This window comes from Pavona decussata, unplaced genomic scaffold, assembly GCF_977016875.1.
Source record: "Pavona decussata unplaced genomic scaffold, jaPavDecu1.1 SCAFFOLD_214, whole genome shotgun sequence".
Classification (NCBI taxonomy): domain Eukaryota; kingdom Metazoa; phylum Cnidaria; class Anthozoa; order Scleractinia; family Agariciidae; genus Pavona; species Pavona decussata.
The window spans coordinates 2,508,106-2,528,075 of record NW_028145619.1 but is presented as its reverse complement, the minus strand read 5'-3'; the positions used below and the strand labels follow the sequence as shown (position 1 = coordinate 2,528,075).

Sequence of the window (19,970 nt, the reverse complement as noted above, 5' to 3'; positions counted from 1 at the left end):
CAATTTAGCGACAGCGAATGCAACTTAGCGAATATTGAAACATTTGGACGACCATACCACGGTACTTCCGGCATTGCACACTGTTCCATGGCCAGCTGCAGACGTCAGTATAGGCTTAATGCAAAATCGCGCCTGTATACCTCAAAATTGCATGTAAGTCGTAACCTCCTTTAAATCAAAAACACTTCAAATATGGAAACTCGTGATTTCCAACTGCAAAAATAACCTTAAGGATCCAGAATGTGGCCCATGTTTTGCAAATCGATGCAAAAGCAGGGTCGAGAAATCAAAGTGAAAGTTTTCTTACCTCGGACCATTAGGATCATCTACGGGACGTAAATCGACGGTCGATCCATTCTTAAACGTGCACGAACATACATCTTTTTTCTCGCAAGTTTCTTGTGATGTGGAAAAAACTATTAAGCTTACAAAAATTATAAACTTCAGAAAATCTAACGCCATGGTGCACAAACTCGTAGTCGTACCAGGAAATACGAGCAGAGTACTTCATATACGTAACGTATTGTGTACCAATGGTGGTGATTGACAGCCTGTCGTGTCAAGAGCCAGTATCATGGGGCATTGCCTGATTTCATACCGTGGGGGTCTGGGTACGAGTCTGTGTATTATGGGTTATGGGACTCAACACCCACATAGCCGGAAAGAGCACATCGAACTTTACAACATCCTCAAGTTTGGTGTCAATCAAGCTAATATTAGGCGAGATACAGCCATTCAAAAACTTAAAAATTTACTAAGAAATGTATGGAACGCCGGACACACGTCCGGCGTTCCATACATTTCTTAGTAAAATTTGGAGTTTTTGAATGGCTGTATCTTTCCTAATATTAGCTTGATTAACACCAAACTTGGAAATGTTGTAAAGTGCGGTGTGCTCTTTCCGGCTATGTGGGTGTTGAGTCCCATAACCCATAATACACAGACTCGTACCCAGACCCCCACGGTATGAAATCAGGCAATGCATTTTATTGGTCATCTTTCCACCTGCAGGCAATCCAGAGCTCTTTTTTTTTTGTTATAATAAATAGCCTCCATCAATATTAAGAGCGACTGACTGAGAATATCGAGAAGTCGCGGTCAAAACAGAAATTTCGGATTTCCTCATATTTTTTCAGAGGAATCCCTTTAGAGAACTATTTACGAAAATAACATTTTTCGTTTAAGATTTTTCGTTTTCGAGAAAAGGCCATTTTCATAATGGCGTCATTTGACTACAACTACCGGAATACATTTCGTTTTCCTTTTCAAATTCAAATTTTGTAATCCCAGTGGAGAGCAAAGAGCAATAGCTCTAACTAACATGAGAAAACAAAAAAATGAAGGATTCTGGTAGTTGTAGTCAAATGACGCCAGAGTGAAAATGTCCTATTAACTTCAAAGTGATTACAAAGGCGAGAAAAGACGAAGACAACGCCTTTCCGCGAGGTGAAATTTTGCGAGGGACTGGAACCAATTTCTCAAGCCAAAAAAAATTAAAATAATAACCTTAATAAAATAAATAAATAAATAAATAAAAACGTAAAAAATCGACAATGGACGTCGCGTTTTCAAATTAATTCTTAAATTTTTAGAAATAAACTTGACAATTAAAATAACCACCAGTTCAACGAAAGAACTCTATCGAGGAGTACGATGGAGTTCAGGTGTATTTTTGCTAATGAAACGATTGAAAACCACCCTCGTTGTTCCTTTGTGAATAGACTACGACGGGTAAAGCGAGTTAACGCGAACGCCCGACAGTTGTCTTTCGCGAGGTGACTGACGCAACGCCCTGAGGGAAGACTGCATGGTTCGCGTCTCCTATCTAACCAATAAGGTAGTACTCGAAGGCGGCTCTGGTAGTTCACTGCAGAGCATGTAGTGAGTGTGAACGTGGGGCAATAAAGGGTGGGATGGGAGGGGGGGGGATGAGGCTGCTTTTACGAGACCAAACAAATTAGCTGTGTGTGTCCATTTCCTCTCTTATTCCTCGCCTTTTGAGAACAATTTCCAATAGAAATGAACCTAAAATTGCAATAAATATGACAAGTTTAAACTGGGGATGGTGTGTGGCTGGGGGTTGAATGGTGCGATTCATTTTGTTGAGAAAAACCAGTGTCGTTGGATCAGAGTGTCAATCAAGAATCGTTGTGTTAGCTTGTCTGTTCGCGCCATACTACCCCCCCCCCCCCCCTTCCTGTCTACGACCAAGGAAGGCCTCGAGCTCAATTTGACTTAAACGTTTGGGAACTGTTTCTCAAAAATAATTCGCCCTATCGAAGTTTGTGAAATGACAACTGAAGTTACATCTGTCATCCCGGCTGACAAACCCGTCAAACCAGTGTGCCGTCATAGACCAATGGTTCCACTGCTATTTTAGTATATTTGATGTCACCCTACTTTAACGTGTTCCCGTACACGTTAACTCCGTTAATCCCCTAAAAAGGAAGGCAATTTCATGCACGTTATAGTCTACTCAGACTCTTCAAACGAAAGCGCAAGCGCAAGGATATATTTAAGAAAAGAATGAAACTGAAGGAGTTGTTCTTTTGCTTGCTTTCCAAGGACTTGTGTGGACTCTCGTGCTGTGCGTCGCAAAGCCACAGGATTTAACAGATCATTTTCAGTGAACTCTGCGGCGTAGTACACCTGGAAGCAGCTTTTATTGTGTGGATGATCAGTACACCCCTCTCAGAGGTTTTTCACTGCCTGAAGCTGAGGAAGAACGTAGCCTGCGTAGCTGGCGGTTTTTGTTGGTGGGCTCGCGGGAAAGCAGGCACAAAGGCCAAAACGAGTGGCGAAGCCGCGGGGTCGCGGATCTCGCCCCATTTCCCCGGCAGCCGCACCACTCGTTTCGACCCGGCTTTCCCGCCCACCAAAACCGCCAGCTACGCAGGCTAGGAAAAACTATGCTAGGACCTCCGATTTAAAATTTTCATTTTTAAAAAGCTTTAGTTGTAGATAGTTGGAACAGTTTACCGAGCGAAGTTCGTTTTAGCCGTAATTTGTCTTTATTTAAATTAAATGTAAGGAAATTCTTGAGCTGACAGTCTTCTTTTGTTATTAGTTGTTTGTGATGGTTCGCCGTGCATGGGGTGTTTGACTCTTTTGCGTTCCTTCAATAAGTAATCAATTGAAACAACCGCAACAAACAACGAAAATAACAACACAACTATATTTATCACTACAAAAAATTGGAATTTTTGTGATTCCAAGGATGTTCAAGTATTTTATCGACGTTGCTCAACACCCAGGTAAATATGCTTCTTCTGCTTTCCTCGGTTATACTTCCATCCAGCAGTGTATCGCTGGCAAGCACCTGGCGACTGAATCTCCACACAATTTCAGATGTTACCTTGAGTAATGCCGCAATGATAACCTATGAGTGATGGCTACATGGTAACAAGTAGTAATCAGAGATTACAGTAATGCGTTCAACGACACAAACGACTTGTTGACACAAATGCAAGCGTAACACGAGTCGAAGCCTTGGCGAATGCTGAACTCGACCCCTACAAAAGACAAGAATTGTGTCCTTCGAACGCGATAATTGTGAACAGGCTCAGTAGCGAAAAAATGTCTACTCATGCGCTTCGCAATACCAGTTTGCGGTCCCCGCGTGCTGTTACTCTGGCCAATCATGATGGATGTAAACAGTGCAATGAACCAATCAGACCACGAAGGTGCCAGGCGCCAAGCGTGGGAAAACACGTCCGAGCAAGGAACGACTGGTTTTAATTCTCATCTCATTGGTTGAAAAAGTGGCGCGAGTTTTAATAACCAATCAAAAGCAAAACGAAAGCAATCACCAAATTAGACAGTCAATTGAAAAGCGGTCTAACATCGATGTCGAAATAAATGCAAAATATTGATAAATTTACATCGTACTCGCATCCGTCCAACTTTAGAATTTTCCCCAACCTGGTTTCCAGGGGTTCTTACCATTTACGCAAACCACCCGGATGGAAATTTTCGGCATAAATACGAAATGCGTTAGCTTGTCTTAACAGAAGATGGATACTGACATGCAAATGTATGAACATCAGCTGTAAATCCCAAAAGGAGTAATAAAAATGCATCACTTTGACAAGAAGCCCATAATTTCAGAAGTACTCTAAATGGAATGATGCGTGCCATTTGATTTTCCAACTGGAATTTCCAGGTTTTCCATGTAAATGGTAAGCACCCCTGTTCTCTTCTTGCTCTAGTAAGCGATGAGAAGAGAGATCGGGGATCGATTATGTGCCTACACATGAGGGTGAGGGTTCACATGCACAGGTCCATTAAGAATGGGCGTGGAAACGCTTTGCACAAAACAGAGCTCGGGAACCCAACAGGGTGCGCCATCAAGTTCCAAGAAAAGTACTTCATTTGATCCCGAAGACAGCAGCGAGCCAGGAACGTACAGCGTTTCTTGAGGTCCGGCGACAGGCCAATAACGGCCCAAATTAAAACCATTGACGTAAACCTGGCCCTGCAAGGAATAATTAACAATTACCGGTATTCCACGAGCGCGCGTTGGATATGAGATGATAGAGAGCCAATGAGGCGCGTAGCGCCGAGTTGGGTATAGAATCATCTCATATCCAACAAGTGTGAGTGAAATAATTGTTTTGTTACAAACAATCAAGAAATACTGCTCAGTAGATTTTGCTGATTTCGCTTTGCAAGGATTATCAGAAGACAATTTAATGGTTGCTATTCCTCGGGCATGGTATAATGGCTCATATACCATGGCCGCTAAGCCAATCAAATCGCTGGGATTATATCATACAATGATCCAGTTTTTAATAATATTTAAAGAGAACCTCTACTCCGACAACAAATTGACAGTAAATTGTTGGAAATCGTGTCTAAATTGTAAATTTTAGTTTAAAAAGTAGAAATAATATTCAAGTGTACTGAAAACTACATATGAATATCGCCTATTTTCGCTTTTCAATTTCCTGGGCGCTGCCATTTTGGATTTTTGACGTCATACGCTTGCCGCTTTTGTTAGTCAGCAGAAGTTCTTTTGTGTGAAACAATTGAGCAACCGTTTTATGTCATGAAATCCAAGATGGCGGCGCCCGGGAAATTTAAAAGGGAAAATACACGGAAATATTATTTCATGTTTCCCAACGAAATTTGAAATTAGATTGTCTTTTCAGCAATTTAATGTTGATTTATTACCAGAGTGGAGGTTTCCTTTAATAGCCTTAATCATCCAGAGGCTAAACCCGACTCGAGTAAGGTGGTCCAGTCTGTATACGAAATCCTTAAGTGTAACCATTCAAATGAAAGCCAATGAGCAGTACTTTGCTCCAATGCTGTTTGTTACTGTTCAAAGTTTTTCTAACTATTCAAGTGTATACTCTCCCGAGGTGCTGTTGACCATGCTGTACAAGATGCTTCTATTTTTTGAGCTTGTGGATGAAATCCCAAAATGTGGTTATTGAAATGAAAGCTACTGGGTCCTACTGGGCAGCACTTTGCTGTGGTGCTGTGATTTATCATAGTGCACAAATTGGCGCTAACTTTTGAGTCTGTAAATGAAATCCTCAAGTGTAACCTTTCAAATGAAAGCTTCCGAGCATTACTTTTTCTGTGGTGCTGTTTAACATTTTCGTTTGTTTTGCTTAGCCAAGAATAAGTCCTTTCGAATTAGGTAATGAAATCTAGGATTTACGCCGATCAAGAATTCGATGTTTCGTCCCTTTTAGGAACTAATCAACCCTAGATTGCAACACAAAAGAAGGTCCGATGCGCTTGCCACATAACCGTCTTTACTTAGTGGCCGAGAAGGTGTCTAACTTTGTTTAAAAGCTCCTTACCTTGTGCCAATTTTGAAACTTCAAGAACGTGTCTCCGTCGGATTCTGCATAAACAGATCCTGAATAAAATGCTGGCACATCAGAGAAAAACACGGGAGGATCCTGCACGGAATTCGAATGATTCTGAATTGCACCTCTCCACTCATCAGGTTTGTCCAGGTTGAGTGGATACATTTCCCAGTTGATCAGGATTTCCTTGTTGATGGTCACATTTCCCAGGATTCCCTTTGGGTCCTGCATGTCTGTTCCACCAGTGACATGTCCTTGATTTTCTATCAGTATGTCCAGTGTCAGATTGTCTTCCAAGGTGAATATTGTGCTGTTTGATCCTGAACGACTCAAAGTAGCCTTTCGCACCTGTGTTAAAGGGGCAGTGTCACCTATTTTAGTGTCACTTTGAATAGAAAAACAACATGTTTGTATTGATGGGAACAACAAAAAAATTGTTCACTTTCGTTAAAAATAATCCTTCTAGGGAACACAACCTAGTATCATTGATTTTTGTCTGCAGATGGCTAGGATGGAAATGGATTGCAACTTGAAAAAATTGGCCAATATTTTCAAGTTTCTCCTGTCAGTTTTGGAAAAATTGTTAAACATTGATTATAGTTCATTCTTTCTCGGGGAAATCATTTCATACTCTCCTCCCGGTGCTCCTAAAGCGACTTCACGTTAAAAAATGGGTTTCTTGTCAAATATTTGGGCAGTTTTAGCAAACATACAGCAAAATCTCGGTAACAGCGCCCCTTTAGGCAATGAAATGGAATAAATGTTGCAAAAGTTAAATAAGGTGTCCCTGCTCACTTTCACACTGCGTTTAAAAGTACTTATAATCTCTTCTCTTGAACTTTGAGTTTTAAGCCTCCCATGGAAAGCACACCCTTGTAGCCTTCACTCCAAGCGAATTTTATTTTATCTTTCTTTGCCACCAAAGGGTTGGGAATCAGAACATCACATTTCTGCGCAAACCAGACACGGTAATACTGAGTTATGTAAGGAATTGACGTACGGTGATTGCATCGGTTTTTCAAGAGTCTTAGGGGTTTTTTTTTTTAGGGTAATTGAGGTCTTGATGCATCAATTATAGTAAAAGATAATAATGAGCCAACATCTACAAGGTAAATATATTCATCGTAGATATGTGGCAAATTGTAGTGCAGATATAGTATTTCATCAAAGTCCCATACATTAACTGTAGTTACTGCCACATATGACATTTTAGTCAGAAGCTGAGTGAAAAGGGTTACAAATCATGGAAAATTTATTACAGCAACAACAACAAAGACAACGAGAGGCCGCAAACTTGATTTACATGTACAAACCTTCCCAACTAAAATAATACCACGATCTCTCAACCCTTGAACTTCCATTTCCACGATATTATTGGTAAATTTTGTAGGAATTTGTGTGCGGTATAACATGAAGCCGTAGTTTTGTCCAACGCTTTCCATGGTTTTAGGAAGGACAGATCTGATTGGTCCGCCAGGAGAGAGGTGATGCAGGACATCCAGCAAGTATGCTACCTAGAGGACGAAAGAAAGTAGGATAAATATGACTGCGCGACGGAATTTGTTTTTCTTCAAAACCTCTTGTGACTTTCCGTGTCTTCAAGAGCAAGGTTACGTGGAGGCTGAGGGAGTACTCCATAGAGTGAGCTATACCGGAAAGGTCCGTCGAAGGGAGTGCCTTTTTCACCCTCGTAATATGCGGAAAGGGTTACCACCCCGTGGGCCCTCCATACAGTGGTCTAAACTGGGATGGTCCGCGCCGAAAGGAGTACCTATTTCACCATCGAGAACGCCACCCGGGGCCCTCCAAATAGTGGTCTATACCAGGAGGGTCCGCTGAAAGAGCACGAGTCAGGCTCGAGTCCGAGTTAAGTTCGAGTCAGGGTCCAACTTTTATTTTTCTCTCTTTTTATGACTTTTGGTTGCTATTCTCTTTTACGTAATGATGTGCTAGTGGTAAACGAAAGAAAAAAAAAAACTTTTAGGTTTGCAACATTTCTCGTTAATATCGATCGCTAGAGCCATTACCAATGTGACTTGCTGTTACTGTGGGAAAATATACCACATCCGTTAGAGTTCATTAATTTCCTAGGAAGATTAAGACCTGTAGTTGCATACACCTGAAGCAGAAATCCCATTTCCCCGACTGAGAAAACGGACGGTGATGAATTACCTACCTGACTCAAGCGCCATTTTGTTGCGTCTACGGGGAAACCCAGGATAATTAACAATTATTCCACGAGCTTGCGTTGGATATGAGATGATAGATAGCCAACGAGGCGCGTAGCGCCGAGTTGGCTATAATCATCTCATATCCAACAAGCGCAAGTGGAATAATTGTTTTATTAAAAACAACCGAGAAATATTGCAGGATCTTACTGATTTCGCTGTGCAGGAACGACCAGAAGGCAATTTAATGGTCGCCATTTCTCGGCCATGGTATAATGGCTCATATACCATGGCCGCTAAGCCAATCAAATCCCTCGCATTGCATTATACAATGATGCAGTTTTTAATAACATAGAATAGAATCTTTACCTTTCGCGGGAAAAATGTAGACGGCCACGGGAATTTTTAATTTTTTCAACACATGGGTTTCACAAGGCATAGTGACTGAAGCTTCAGTCACCAACAACATTGGACAAACCCTTTCAGGAAAATTCTAGATGGCGAGAATGAATGAGGACTGGGGTTAATTTGCAGATCGCGTTGACAATAATATCTTCGAACATCAGTTGGCATATCATTATGAAAGCAAGAATCACAATCACAGCCTTTGATAAAGACAAAAACGAAGCAAAAGGAAAAACGAAAACAGAAGAAACGGAACCTGACTCGAACTTGACTCGTGACCTCGAACTTGACTCGTACAACGAACAAACTCTGGTCTAAATGGGGGGGGGGGGGGGGGGGTGTCAACCGAATGGAGTGCGTTTCTTACCCTTGTAGTATGCCAAGCGGTAGCGAGATCTAAAATTTTAGCATTTAAGGACGGTGCCTACTAATGAGGAAGTATTTTTGCGCGGTTTATAGACATGCGGGAAAGGCAGATCTTAGCGAGGACTATTGGAATCCAAAATGAAAATTAGGGGTAACCACGCAGTTTTTAGTCCGGTAAAGTTAGTGAATGACCCCCCACAAATTGCAACAAAAGCTAAATAGGTCTCATTCCACTGGTAATACCATTGGGAATAACATACTAAAAGTCACCAAACATCGGTGCATTGGAACAAGGTTAATTTTGCGGGAATATGAATCGTTATTAAAATTCGAAAATCCACCATATTTAATTTATGCAGTGACATTAGCGATGGAACACTGAGGTAGAAGTAGACTCTCTAATTCCAAAAAAAAAAATGGGAAAATGTTGACGAAAATTGATTGGGCAACAAATTAAATCAATTTGAGAGTTGTATATGGTATATTTACTGTATTATATTGTATATTGTATATGGTGCATGTTATGAGGTCTGATGTAATCATGACGGAATAAACTATGATAATTTTAGAATTTTGGTGTCCACTGGTTTCGTATTTCGAAAAGTTCAAAAACTCACTGATGACAACTTCGTTTCTGACTAATTTTTTAAGCGCGACAATAACAAAGTTTGAAAATATTTATGTTATTATTTTAATACTAAATATACGGTGAATGTAAAAATGTAAAATAATTGACAGAAATGGAAGCGTGTTTGACGAACTGTATACGAACTAGCACACCTGCTAGTAGGCACCTAACTATTATACACTGTAAATATCAGACAAATTACCAGTCTAGTGGACCACATTAGTAGTAAGAGTTTAAAACGTACCTGAAGCGGCAGATAAACTCTTAATAATGTCACTCATCGTCAAAATCACAATCTCCCTCAGGAAGTTCTACGTTGCAACTCAGCAAACTGTTGCATTGCCCACATGCAGGGGAACAGTACAAACCAAACTTCACACAACTGCAGCGTTGGAACTGTAGTCTGTCTTGCAGTTGCAGTTGATAGGTCAGTTGCAACAGGTGACATCTTGTCATCTTTCAACTTCCACCCCCATTCTGTAGCACACCATTGTGCACTTTACGCCATTGCTGGACTTGGTGGTTCACACGTAGACTATGGTACTTGGCTGCGGCTAATGTTGGTGGCAGTGTCCGCGGTTGCACACATGACGTGCTGGATGAAACTTTGCGAAGGAAATGCTGCACCCAAAGGGTATCGATCTTGTCACCAGGTCTTCCGTTGTACAAGCAGACCAGTGCGTTTTCCTCAGCAATGCGGATATCTTCTGGTGTGGCGTGCGAGTCCTGAAACACATCAGCTTTCTCTCAGAAGAAAGCATTCGATCTGAGTTTCTTTAAAGCCGCCGGCTCACCAATACCAAACACTTGAGAGGTGGTATCACATCCCAGCAATGCATGTGCGAAAAGAAGATTGTCACAGATCTGACCACCAAGCACTCTTTGTACCTGATTAATGTTTCAGCCGCTCGTTGCAAGTTTGACGTTGGTTCCGGGCTGAAATACAGTTCACAATTTGTGCTCTTTGAATTACAACAAAGAAGTACGAGGAGATCTTTATCATTGGCAACTAAAACTGTGTCGTTCGATGCAGCTGACTCAATTGCTGTTTGTACCACTAGCACATCTGCATCAGCTTCTGCATCTATGACTACGATGTTGTTCTGTTGTAAGTGACTTGAGAGTAGCGTTATGAACCTCTGCTTGTGGGTCTTGTTGAATAAGAACACAACCTTTTTCATAGAACATGTTATTTCCCCAGTGAAACGCACTTCAACAGACGTACTAGATTTGTTTCGTCTACTTTGGGTGTTGTCTTCTGTGGACGGTCCGCTTTGATAGCCATCGAATACTATGACAGGAAATCTATATTTGTCCAACACATAATAAACATAGCGACTACAGATTGCGTCAAATTTCTCACCACTAAGCCTCAGAATTCTGTGGAGAAGGGCATCTCCATCCAAAACGTACTGGGCAGGTGTTGCTGGGCTAGGCATAGCTGGAACTTGTTTCCCCGTGGTATCGGCGAGTGCAGCTTTGTTTGGGGAAGGTAAAACATTTGTCGTTTCAAAAAGTGCAAGTGGATAGCTGCAAAGTTCATGAGTGAAAACTTTGTCCAACAACTCTCCCTTAAATGTCCCTGCTGAAACGAGACGCTGAAACAGAAGCATAGGTAGGATCAATAACCACAGTTTCTGTGCCTGTGTGCACTGCATCTTTCACTTCAAGGGTCACAGCCTGATCTTTCTTCTTGAAACATACTCTTGCACTTTCTGGCCAACCAGGCCATCCACAGTCTTCTTTTCGACTTGACTGCCCTTGTCAGCGCTAACTGAACAACTTGCTATGACACCAGTATCAATGCTGTGTAGCCTGCTGTCATTTGCATCAAATGGTGCTTTGGATTGTAAGTATTCCAGGACCTTGCGGGTGCCTCTGGTGTATCTGTCTTGACGAGCTAATTAAGGATATGTCGTTGTGTTGATCATTTGTACAATAGCTGACTGATGTGTATTCCTGAAGAGCTTCGTTTACCTGCACACGCTGGAATAGATAACAGCCACACATGTCTCTGCTCTTCATCCATACCATTTCCCTTGTCAAACCTCTTGCACTCGTAATACTTCTCATTAGGGCTTGTTCGGTAGACAGTTCAGCCAATATCGTTCAGAACGTCGCACGACATGACGACCCTCCACAAAATGCCGTTGCACTTCTGTTTGGTATTGATCAGAAAGTTAGCTGGTCTTTTTTCGTTCTAGCAAATAATTCGAAAAATGTGACGTCATATTACGTCATAAGCCACGATAATGAACGTCCCTACATTGGCAGTGTTGTACATAATCCGATTGCTAATTTTTTATCTAATAGCTTCAACTGTAGGCGGCTATAGAACTTCGCACTTTGTTAAACTTCGGCAGCGATATTAAATATGCATAACATTTTGGATGAAATTATAGTGGTTTAAACTTTGTCCAAAATGACATTGTTCCAATGCTTCGATTTACGGTGACTTTTAATATGTTATTCCCCAATAAATTGGGAATAAAATGAGACATGTTTCGCTTTTGTTGCAATTTGTGGTGGGTTTGGCCTTCAAATTTCACAGATTGACTAGACTATTTTAGAGATAATTAAGCAACTATAATTCTAAAAAGCTGTAAAATATAAAGTAAATGTATGGCGTTTTTTTCCCATATTGAAGCTTTATTATCTCTTAAAAATACATGGTTACCCCCAATTTTCTTTTCTAGTGGATACCAAGAGCACTTGCTAATTTCTGCTTTCTGTGCATAGTTTTCAACCGCGCGTGGGGTGAGAGAGGGTATTAGTTTTTTAATGCCACGATTTCTTTTCAGATTTGATTCTTTGAGAAAGGACCCCAGTAGTCAGGGCTGAATCCATCTCAGAAAGGCATCCAATAACTCTCTATATTCACTTCAAAACTCACCCTGGTCACGTAAATGTTTCCAAACGCTTGTTTTGGCGTCGGTAGAGGAACCCACGGAGGGGGGATACCTCGATGCTTCAGTATCACCTCTCTCATAATAAAGTACTTTGGCGTGAGGTCCCCGGCTTCACTGATCGGTGCATCGTAGTCGTAACTTGTTATCTGAGGTTTGTAACCATTGTCAAGGTTGGCACCTGGGAGAGGAAATTAATAAAAGTTGAACGTACTTTCACTTTTGAATTACACCTGTCTTTAAATTTACGCTGGCTTAATTTCCGAATCTGTGTTATTTATGGACGCTGATCTATCAGTAAATTCGTTTTATATCGAGCATAATTAACCAATAACAGCACAAAGATCATGATAACAATCTCGTTTTTACTGTTGCATAGCGTAAAGGTGACGTTTATGCGGAACAATTGTTAACACTACATTGTTACGTTAAGAGTTGTTATTTGCATAACATAGGGCGCGGGCAATTTTAACGAAGCAAATTGTTGTCCCTATGCTCCTCCGCGAGTGCTAAGGGTTGATTATGATTATGACGATGAAATTGTTGTGGCAACACATTGAAAGCTTTTATCTATCTTCAAAACTTTGGAACACGTTGCTGCAGTAGAGTGTTGCGTTAAAAGTTTGCCCGCGCGCTGTATTGTGTTAAAATTTTGGTTAAAAATTGTTCGTGTAATGACGACTTTACAAGTTACGATTCGGACCTTTTTGTGTTCGACGTGGAAAGAACGCACTCCTAATACAGATTGGAATTGAGACTGTACGAGACAACGTTTATTGAATGAATGGATCTTGGGACGCGTATCTGGCATCTCCCCAGATTTTGTAGGGGCGGATGACATCATCACCAACTTGGCAAAGGAGAGAGAACCTGGTGACATAGAACGCACTCTCTAATCTTTAATTATTACTAGTAGATAGAAATTAGAAGTGCCCTATTATCTCCCCTTGAAGGAGAACTGCTCCTAGGTAAGGTGTATAGATATCAACCACCCAAAAGGTGGCGTTTTTAAGCCATTTGAATTTGTTCTTAAAATAGGCATGAACGCTGTGAAAAGTTGCTCCAACGATTGCCAATTCTGTGGGTGAATCCGTAAACCCGATATTAAAATGAACGCAATCAAGAAGTATTTTCCTGTTGTGGTATTAAGCAACTTTTTTTACTTTCCTTATCTTTCAATTCGTAAGTAAAATGTTTTTTTTTTCAAGGTATTGACGAAATTGTGTTTTGTGCTTTGAAACAGATCGACAGTGAGGACTGCTTATGCTGTGTCAGGCCGGGTGTTTCAACTCATTACATATTGTTAAAAAACGGGATCATCCTATAATGTAATTCCAGGGATTTGATTGGCTTAGCGGCCATGGTAGACGAACCATTATATCATGCTCAAGAAATAGAAACCATTAAGTTGTCTTCTGTTCATTCCTGCAAAGCAAAATCAGCAACCTCGTTGGCTATCTATCATCTCTATCAACAACAAACGCGAGTGGATAACTGTTAATTACCATTCATAAATCCAAAATTCGTTCCTCCATGAAACATGTACACATTCACAGAACAGTTATAGCTTAACAAACTATCGAGGTTCCTGGCAATGGTCTCGGCATCTCTGTGTTGGAATGGCATACCCCAGTGGTTGATCCACCCGGGATAGAACTCAGAGTTTACCAGGGGACCCGAGGGCTGATACAAACTCTGGGTCTTAAAGCACGGTTCAGCCACTTTTACTCCTGTGACAAAAAACAAAACAAAACAAAAAACAACAATAACAAAATATTGTACAGTTTAAGATTCTTAGTTACGCTTAGTTAGGTGTCCCCTATTAGCTGAGGGCTTACCCTCTGCTAGATATTTTATTGACACGTTAATAAACTTTATTTATTTGTTCGTTCGTTCGTTCGTTCGTTCGTTCGTTCGTTCGTTCGTTCATTCATTCATTCATTCGTTCATTTGTTCATTCGTTCAATCGTTCATTCGTTCGTTTGTTGTTCGTTCATTCGTTCGTTCATTCATTCATTCATTCATTCATTCATTCATTCATTCATTCATTCATTCATTCATTCATTCATTCATTCATTCGTTCATTCGTTCATTCGTTCGTTCGTTCGTTCGTTCGTTCATTCATTCATTCATTCATTCATTCGTTATTTTGCTTTCCTTTTTGTGTTATTTCCTTTATTTTTAACAAATGCGCTTTCAATACGCCTTCATTTAAAATAAATATTATGCCATTTCCGAGTTGCTGTGAACCTCATTATAAAAACGAGGCTAAGTGCAAAGCTTTTCATATGAAAATAAGTTGTTTGAAGACCTTTGAAGAACTTTTTACTTAGCCAAGCTTTCATATTAAGGCTCAAAGCAACTCGGAAATGGCCCATTGCAAAGGCGGATTTCACATTACAAGGGAAGGCTACGTCTACGATAAAGGATCATTTACAATACCTCCACCAAAATCCAGCGTTGATAATATCCCAGGTAGTGTTCCACATTTAAACATTCTTTGTTGACAACCGTTGTTTGTGAAAAGGACCACATCCTTGCCAAGATACTTCAAAAACAATTCTTGTAAATGAGTAAGGTACCGGGTATCACACTGCTGTACAGATCCATACTCATTCTCTACCTAGACACAAGAGTTCAAGAGCAAAGTGTCAGGTGTCTTACTTGAAAATCGCACATCAGGGGGCCGATATTGATTCTAAGTACTCGATATTTCGCCCCAAAAAAACGATACTCGTGAGAAACAATATCGATACAAAATACTCGATATCGTTGAAAGTGGAGCATTCCCTTGAACAATACGCTCCAAGGGCGTAAAACTGGGTTACCTGTTGTTTTAAGAAGGAATCGATAGGGATGTGGAATGAGTGGTTTGATTGGGAGCTATAGGTTTGAACCGGAGCACTGCGGACCTCTAGGCCCACTAGTTTTTGTTCAGAAATCATCATTGCGCCGAGGAATATTTAAGAAAAGTGTTTGAGCCACAATACCCATAATATCCATGTAGCCAAGAGAGGATGAAGGGGTACCTAATATAGCTTATATAGGGGATCCCTCACCCGGTTGATAACGATCCTGTGGTGATTCCAAGAAATCTCGTCGTATATGAACTTAAAAGAAACACGGAGTTGTGTGGCTCGTTAGCTGTACGTTCATGTTCCACGGCTGAGATTTCGTGGAATAAATACGTCTTATTAACCGAGTTCGAGGTCCGTACTGTAAGTTACGGACCGAGTTTTTTTCCCGTTGATGTATGGCCCAAGCGAATCAACGGGAAAAAAAACGAGTATCCGCAACTTAAAGTACGGACCGACAAAACGAGGTTAGTAAGATATTTAGTATATCTCTGAGGTTAATCGGGCGCGCGGGAAAGGAACAACTTTCAAATTTAGCGGGCCATACTGTGAAATACGTACGGCCCGCAAAATTGATCAATCACACCGCGCGTACTGACTGAAAGATATAATAGTTGTTGAGCCGAATAACGACGAACATTATTCTATCCCATCTTACGCAATCCTGGCATTTTCCTAGAAAGCTAATTGTTATTAGAAGTTTGAACCCTTCTCTCACCTGAACAGTGATTACAGGTCCCCCGTTGGAATAAATCAGAGGTTTTATTTTTGGCAGCAACACTCCCATCCATCTGTCCACCGCACTGATGTACGCTGTGAAGGCGCAATAACAAATGAGTGTTTATTCAGTTTGGAGTAGTATCTGGGAGCACCAGGCCTTCCTCTTTACGGATATCGACCCACAGGTTGACCTAATTCTGCATAAAAAACTTCAAGAAAAGTGCTTTAGAACCAAGTAAGTACGAAAAAGAAAGCTACATGAAAAGCAATTCCGCTACTGTGTGCTGTGTTAAAGTGAGGGCCCGTTTCTTTGCCTTCCTTTATGGAATAGAGTGGTTTTCAGCTGAGCATCGTAACATTAAAACCAAAGTTGTCACTCCAACCGATAACTGAAAAACATTAACGTAACAAACAAACACAACAAAACAGAAAAATGAGAATTCGAAGTAAATGATAGTAAATGTCGCCGAAGAGCGCGTTTGAGCAAGTAGCGATTCGTTAAAAAGTAGAAAAAAAGCATGAGCTTTATTTTAATCAATCACATTGCGTATTGGAAAAAAAAAACTAAAGCAGTTTGTCAGTCTGAGATCGGAACGATGCTGTCTCGTCCCCAGGCGCTAACGCATTTCATTTCGCGCGGACCTTTCGCGGAAAGAGCGGGAAAACAGGGGCGTGGAGCTTGTTGGGAAGGCCAAGCATCCATTCCATTCCACTAAAGAGAGACGCCTGGGAACGAGACAGGGTGTGGTCAGCATGAACAGCGCATAAGACAGGTTGACTAAGGAACTGAAGGATTGATATAAAGAGCAACTTTAATAATCATGAGTAAATAAATAAATAAATAAATAAATAAATAAATAAATAAATAAATAAATAAATAAATAAATAAAATCACTTTATTTAAGTGTCAATGTCTTTAGCGTAGAGCACTAATTTGGCACACTTTCCAAATCGAATTTTGAATTTAGAAATGTTGGTTTTTGAGGAGAGGGAAAAACCGGAGTACCCGGAGAAAAACCTCTCGGAGCAAAGACGAGAACCAACAACAAACTCAGCCCACATATGACACCGAGTCCGGGAATCGAACCCGGGCCACATTGATGGGAGGCAAGTGCTCTCAGCACTGCACCATCCCTGCTCCCCGAATATGTTATGCACACAGGACCCCATGCGCTTTATATTTTAAACATTACGTGTGGAAAAGTCATCATTATTATCATTATCATTGCTAGAGAATGGAAAAAGAATAATAAAAAAGCCGGCTTTCAATCATTTTTCACTTACCAGTGTTATTTAGCGTCCTGAATCGCGGCATATTGCTTGCGGTATAGTTTCTCAACAACCAAGGCGGGAATCCACCCTTTTATAGAAACGGAACACGTAAGCTATACATTGAAGTGCCTCAAAAAAAAAAAAAAACAACAACAACAACAACAACAAAAATAACAAGCAAAAAGGATGTCAGTACACTTTGATCTGCTTTGTATCAGGAAAAAGAAACGATGGGAACTTTTGATTTTGGGTCTGAAATTGAGCACGTTTTTTCCTGGTGTTCTATTTTTGCTGTTTTGATGGTTAGCTGTGAATTTGAGTGTACAAAATGCGATCTAACAGGAGACCCTGACCCGGAGCCTCTATCTTTAATTCTTAGCCTTGGAGTCAATCCTTCCCCGAGTGGATATATTCTTATATTATTCTCAGGGTCTCCAGGCACCTTCGGAACGCGCACAGTTCAAATACCCAATCAAAGGAGAACAATGACAATCAAATTGTGATACATTATACCTCTTCACGGGAAAACAGTTTAAAATAGATCTATGCGGGAATGGGTTGACTCGCGGAATAAATACAGATAGAGGCTCCAAGTAATGGCCTCCTGTGTCTGCTTAGCCAAAATCAACCAGCCAAAAGTATGTCCGCCTTCCGAGCAAACACCGCCAAACCTGACTCTTAACGGACATCTATCCTACTTCTCTTCTCTAACTCGTTTTCAAGATTATTACGGTATGTAGAGTAGAAATAAGCTTACCATATCTCGCTCAGCAGCGATGAAAGGACCTGCAAGGAATGACACATTTCCAGTAAAAAAGACCTTTTCAAAGTTCGAAGGGTAGGGAGTGCAAATGTGGATCCAAACGCAGTGTTTTCATTCGCCTGTTCCAAAAGGTTTCATTTCTCCTTTCTGCTTAAACAGTCTTGCACTGCGCCTTAATTAGAAGATTAAAATATCCCTAGGACCAGGGTATGTTTGGATGAAAAACAAAACAAAACAAACACAGTAATTCTAAATAAAACTAATAAATAAAAAAAAGCGCAGTAAATTAAGAATTCGATGAGTGAGGGAGGGAACAAATTGAAACGTTTTTTAAAATGCATTTGATAGGATTTCGCAGATCGACTGACACTGAGATGTATGGAGAATTTGAAAACGCGATTGCCGTATGCTAAGTAAAAGTAACAGATGTACCATTAAGACTTATTCAGCCATTTCTTGCAACGTATTCATAAGTGTTTTCAATTTCCGTACACTAGAACGGTGTGAGGTCGAAATGGGGGCTTATGAAAGGAAGCTGCCAACAAGTGGACCCCCCTCCACAATTATAAAGGTTTCTTAGAATTTCCTTACCAGCTCTGATGATTACTAAGAGGCCCAAGGAACCTGCCAGTTGAGTGAAACTCACGAAGTCATGGTCTCCCTCAAAGTCATACTGGCCTTCAACTCGTTCGTGGACCTGCCAGGCTATATATCTTTAGAAAACACAAAACAAGAACACACTTCGTTTAAAACACCTCGATTGGATAAAATCGCAATAAAACATGAACTAGTGGTTGTCTAAAACAAGCTCACAAAACGATGTGTCAATTAGGGGTAGAAAAATGAAATTGTCCTTGTCACCCTTCCTACATCTCAGTCGAGTATACCCCCCCCCCCCACCCCCTCCTCCCACGTCGGTTCCAAATACATCTTACGCGTAATCCACTGAAGTGTCTGTGTTGACAAGGGCACGCAAGTAAGTAGACTGCGAGCAGTCTCTCTTTTGCTCGAGAATTCGAAGCGCAAGCGGCAAAGCTGCGAGTAGCGTGGGCGATGGAAGGCGGCTTTGCCGCTCACGCGCGCGACTCGCGCTTCGAAGTCTGCCTCCCCCTCCCCTTCCCCCCTCCCCTTAGGAAGGCCTGATACTCAGGCTACTTACTTGCGTGCCCTTGTCAACTCAGGCTCTTCATATGACTTCAATGGATTACGCGTATCTATCTCTTCCCTTTCAGTCGAGTAATTAATTTTAAATTTATCATTAAGACATACAAGCATAAGGAATAACAAATACCTACGTTTGTACTGTGTTCAAGCCAGCCGCTTTCATCTTCGCTAGTCTGTCACGCCAGTACGCTCTGGGAACTCTGAAATAGTGAATGCTTCCGGAAATATAGCGGAATGGCTTGCCATCTTTGAGAAACACATTGTTTTTGTAGTCTACAGTGAACGACCTGGGTGTTGCATGATGGAATTGAGTAGAAATGAAGAAGGCAATACAGAGGAAAGAGTTAGTTACGAGACCCATGTTTAATTAACAGCATCGAAGGTCATCAAAGACAGATTAATGTCAGTGACTTTAAATAAAGTGTTTTGATTGGCTTATCTGTATATTGAGGTATTTTATTACAGCATGTCTGGGCATCCCACTGTGCAAAACGCTTTATTGCCAACAACCTTTAAGTCTAAATTTTCAATTTTGTTACTCAGCTAGATTAACTCTTTAGTTATCCTGAGTGACGTTCACCAGTTCCCGTTATCGTTTTTACTAACTTTGTAAATTCTTGTTTAAAAAAAAGTCATAAAGTTGTTGTTGTTGTTGACAAATACGGCCAAATACTCGTCTCCGTGATTCGCTTGTTTACACTTTCTATCCAACAAGAAATCTTGTACAGGAAAAGCTTTTCTTTGAGTCTGGATTTGAAACAGAGCAGGTAAATGAAAGGTCTCTTTTGTAAAAGACAATTATAAGGAAAAAACGGTATAATTTTGTCAGGTTTAGGGTCTAGTTCATTCTTGTTGTCGAGCACCGAATGGCCACGTGCAAAAGAGCTTATTCGGATACCTT

At 40.9% G+C, this 19,970-nt stretch overlaps 2 protein-coding genes across 7 annotated transcripts in view; both read right to left on the bottom strand.

The window, feature by feature from the left end:
• LOC146460233 (cation-dependent mannose-6-phosphate receptor-like) overlaps nucleotides 1–488 on the bottom strand; it is a 42,281-nt gene extending 41,793 nt beyond the window's left edge. For all 6 annotated transcript variants that reach the window (XM_085088232.1, XM_085088231.1, XM_085088235.1 and 3 more), the window contains exon 1: nucleotides 308–488. In XM_085088232.1, coding sequence (XP_084944358.1) covers nucleotides 308–462 — 155 coding nt within the window. In that variant the 5' untranslated portion in view covers nucleotides 463–488. The remainder of the gene's footprint in view (nucleotides 1–307) is intronic.
• A 3,263-nt stretch (nucleotides 489–3,751) lies between these two features.
• Nucleotides 3,752–19,458, bottom strand: LOC146460232 (beta-galactosidase-like). The gene is made up of 11 exons (XM_085088293.1): nucleotides 19,201–19,458; nucleotides 18,497–18,618; nucleotides 17,900–17,928; nucleotides 17,155–17,230; nucleotides 15,869–15,963; nucleotides 14,738–14,918; nucleotides 13,801–14,025; nucleotides 12,283–12,476; nucleotides 7,136–7,336; nucleotides 5,814–6,170; nucleotides 3,752–4,474 (listed from the first exon to the last, which is right to left on the bottom strand). The coding sequence occupies exons 1-11, from the start codon at nucleotides 19,428–19,430 to the stop codon at nucleotides 4,247–4,249; spliced, it is 1,938 nt and encodes a 645-aa protein (XP_084944419.1). The 5' UTR covers nucleotides 19,431–19,458; the 3' UTR covers nucleotides 3,752–4,246.
• Nucleotides 19,459–19,970: the final 512 nt, after the last annotated feature.

Bases quoted from the DNA above. Each gene is read 5' to 3' on its own strand.
- LOC146460232 (XM_085088293.1), bottom strand. From the start codon at position 19,430: ATGGGTCTCGTAACTAACTCTTTCCTCTGTATTGCCTTCTTCATTTCT. The intron at 14,026-14,737 runs GTATTGTAAATG...TTTTTGTCACAG, and splicing joins AACGCTGGATTTTGGTGGAG to GAGTAAAAGTGGCTGAACCG. The intron at 4,475-5,813 runs GTAAGGAGCTTT...TATTCCTTGCAG, and splicing joins AGTTTCAAAATTGGCACAAG to GGCCAGGTTTACGTCAATGG.